At 40.0% G+C, this 2813-nt stretch overlaps 1 protein-coding gene across 1 annotated transcript; it reads left to right on the top strand.

Annotated features, from left to right (window-relative positions):
* The first annotated feature begins 781 nt into the window (after positions 1 to 781).
* On the top strand, positions 782 to 2504 carry LOC131073114 (plasmodesmata-located protein 8). The gene is made up of 3 exons (XM_058009498.2): positions 782 to 1807; positions 1921 to 2037; positions 2142 to 2504. Exons 1-3 carry the CDS (start codon positions 946 to 948, stop codon positions 2144 to 2146), a joined length of 984 nt encoding a protein of 327 aa, XP_057865481.2. The 5' UTR covers positions 782 to 945; the 3' UTR covers positions 2147 to 2504.
* Positions 2505 to 2813: the final 309 nt, after the last annotated feature.

Here is a 2813-nt window from a genome sequence, read left to right as displayed (position 1 = left end):
CCCTTAAAACTAAAAATGAAGGAGCAACTACTCATTTCTTAATTTTAAGTCAAATAAGATGGATAAAACCCATCAAGTGGTCCCTCGTCTATTGATAAAGTTACTTGGTCATAAATAAGTTCATCAAGGATCAAATTATGTTGATCAAAATGGTCCCACAATAAAAGATGAGGCTAGGATTGTGTTCTATGCATAGAGCGGACACTCCTTAGTCCTCGACACCATTAAATTTTTTTATAAAAAACATAACCTATATCACTCTACTTACATATCAACTCTTAAATGGTCAAATAATTAACAACAATTTTATACCTCTTCTTTACCAAATAACTATAAATAATTGCCCTACTTTTATTGACCAACATTTACTTTTAACCATTAACCTAAATGATATTTGAGAATAACCAAATCATATACACCTCAATCTGTAACATTTACTTTTAACCATTAAATCAAGTGATAGTTAAGAATAACGGAATCATACACATCTCAATCTTTAACATAATAAATAAAATAATAATCAATTTTTTAATACAAAACAAATACCCCTCTATCTTTAATCCAATAAAAGATAAAATGAAAGATTATTCCTCCAATTAAAAAATCATTAATTTTTAATGAAGTAATGTTAGCCCAGGGGTCAAATACAATGACCCAAGGCGAAAACAAATATGGTTGAAACATTTTTTTCATACCAAACTCTAGTAGACTAAGAAAGACACGGCAACTTAGTGAAGATAACCCCGGAGCCTAACAAAAAGTCAAGTTATTAAACCAATGTGGCTACCAAACTAAAGTTCCGCTTAAAATACTCATCCTCATCCGTGGCCAACTTTTTTTTCAAACCAAAATGTACATAAAATACAGAGACCACATCGCACGGAACTGAGGTGAGTGAGTGGCGTAGCGGGAAAGCCATCGGAGGCGGTATATACGAGAAGGGGCATGGCAGGTCAGGGCAGGGCAGCTAATGGCGCTTCAAAAAAACTAACCCTCCGGCGCTCAAAAAGAGGAAAAAAAACGGATCCGCGCTTTAAAAATCCCCGGGGTTCGAACTTTGGATCTGTCGACTCGATTCACATTTTAATGGCGCTCCTCCGCATCCATCTCCTGCTCATTGCCGTTTCTTTCGTTGCCACAGCAGATGACAACAATAAAATGCACGCGGAAATTTATCGGAACTGCTCAGACGCAGAGTACAATGAGGGAAGCCCATACCAGAACAATCTGAACACATTTCTGGAGTCCGTGGCTTCAGAGGAGCGCGCAACGAGTAGTTTTTTCTACAAGCAGAGAGTCGGCCAACTGTACGGCGTGTTCCAGTGCAGAGGCGACGTTAGCGAGGAAGAGTGCCGCGACTGCAAACGCGTGGTCGCAATGCGGGCAACGGTGCTCTGCGGGACCAGCGTCGGTGCGCGACTGCAGCTCCGCGGATGTTTTCTGCGCTACGGTAATTCCAAATTCTTCTCTGCACCGGGTGAACAGCTGGTCTATAAGGCCTGTAGTCCTGAGACTACCACAGACCCAGGGTTTTTCTCCAAGCGTGACAATGTGCTGTCCGGGCTGGAGCAGGGCAGCTTTTCGGGCAACAATTTTAGGGTCACTAGCTCCGGGGATTCGAACGAGGGACCGCCAATCTATGGCTATGCGCAGTGCGAGGGGGATTTATCGTGGCCTGAGTGTGCAGACTGTGTGCTCAACGCGGCAACGGATTTGAAACGCATTTGCCCGAATTCTGTTTCGGGTCAAGTCTATTTGCAGAAATGTTATGTCAGTTACACACAGGGGGACTCTCACTCACATCATGGTATGCCCCGTATAAAGCTAAAGCTTAAAGCTTTTCTTTATTTGTTATTGTTGTTATTATTATTATTATTCTATTATGCTTCGTCTGCTTGTTATATCACGTGACTCGTGCAGATACGGAGGCCAATCACGTGACTGCCAAGACGGTCGCCATTGTCATTGGGGGTGTTGCAGCTATCATCTTTACCTTCATTTTCTTGATGTTCTTGAAGTCCATATGCAAACAAGATGGTTGGTAATGGTGCAGACTCAGTGTTTAGACCACACAGGCTTAACATACGTAGAATTCGGGACTGATTTTTTTTTTTGTTTTTTGTTTTGGTTTGTTGGTGCAGATTGAACGGAGTGGGGTTGGGGTTGGGGTGGACTGTACTATATAAGGGAGAAGGAACGGATTATTTTTCTCCGTTTGTCAGGGACGTTTTTTTTGCAGAGTAAAACTGGTGACCCACCTTTGATTTGGAGAAAAAAAGGAGAAAAATTTGCGTCCCCGACAGTTTCTTTTCAGTGTCCTGAATGATAATAGGATGGTGACAAGATATCCTGTTTGTAATCCCAATATGGGTGTATAGGATATTTGGTCTAAGTTAGATGGGCATAGCATCCCATGAAACGAAGGGAATTTGTTAATTAATTGATTATTATTATTATTATTTATATGATATTGGAACAAGATTCCAATGGCATTTCCTCGTGAATATATTCTTGATATGGACGATGGATTTTCGTTGTATTCTCTGCCTGTAAGTACTGATTTTATACTTATATTTGCGCTATATTCTGAGCTTCTTTTTCAAGAGAATTAATCCGTATGCTCTCTTTTTCCCAAGTTCGTAGAATGATTCTCTCCTTTTTCACACTAATGATGGTTGTTCTTTTTGGAAAGAATTGCAATAATAAAGTCCATGTTAAATGCAATTATAAAGCCGATGTTCTATTCTATCTTTTAAAAAAAAAATTTGAGTGAGTGACTGTAAAATCAATTAGGGGAAAGGAGCACCCTAATT

Source organism: Cryptomeria japonica, chromosome 7, assembly GCF_030272615.1.
Source record: "Cryptomeria japonica chromosome 7, Sugi_1.0, whole genome shotgun sequence".
Taxonomy (NCBI): domain Eukaryota; kingdom Viridiplantae; phylum Streptophyta; class Pinopsida; order Cupressales; family Cupressaceae; genus Cryptomeria; species Cryptomeria japonica.
This window is presented reverse-complemented; position numbering and strand designations above follow the sequence as displayed.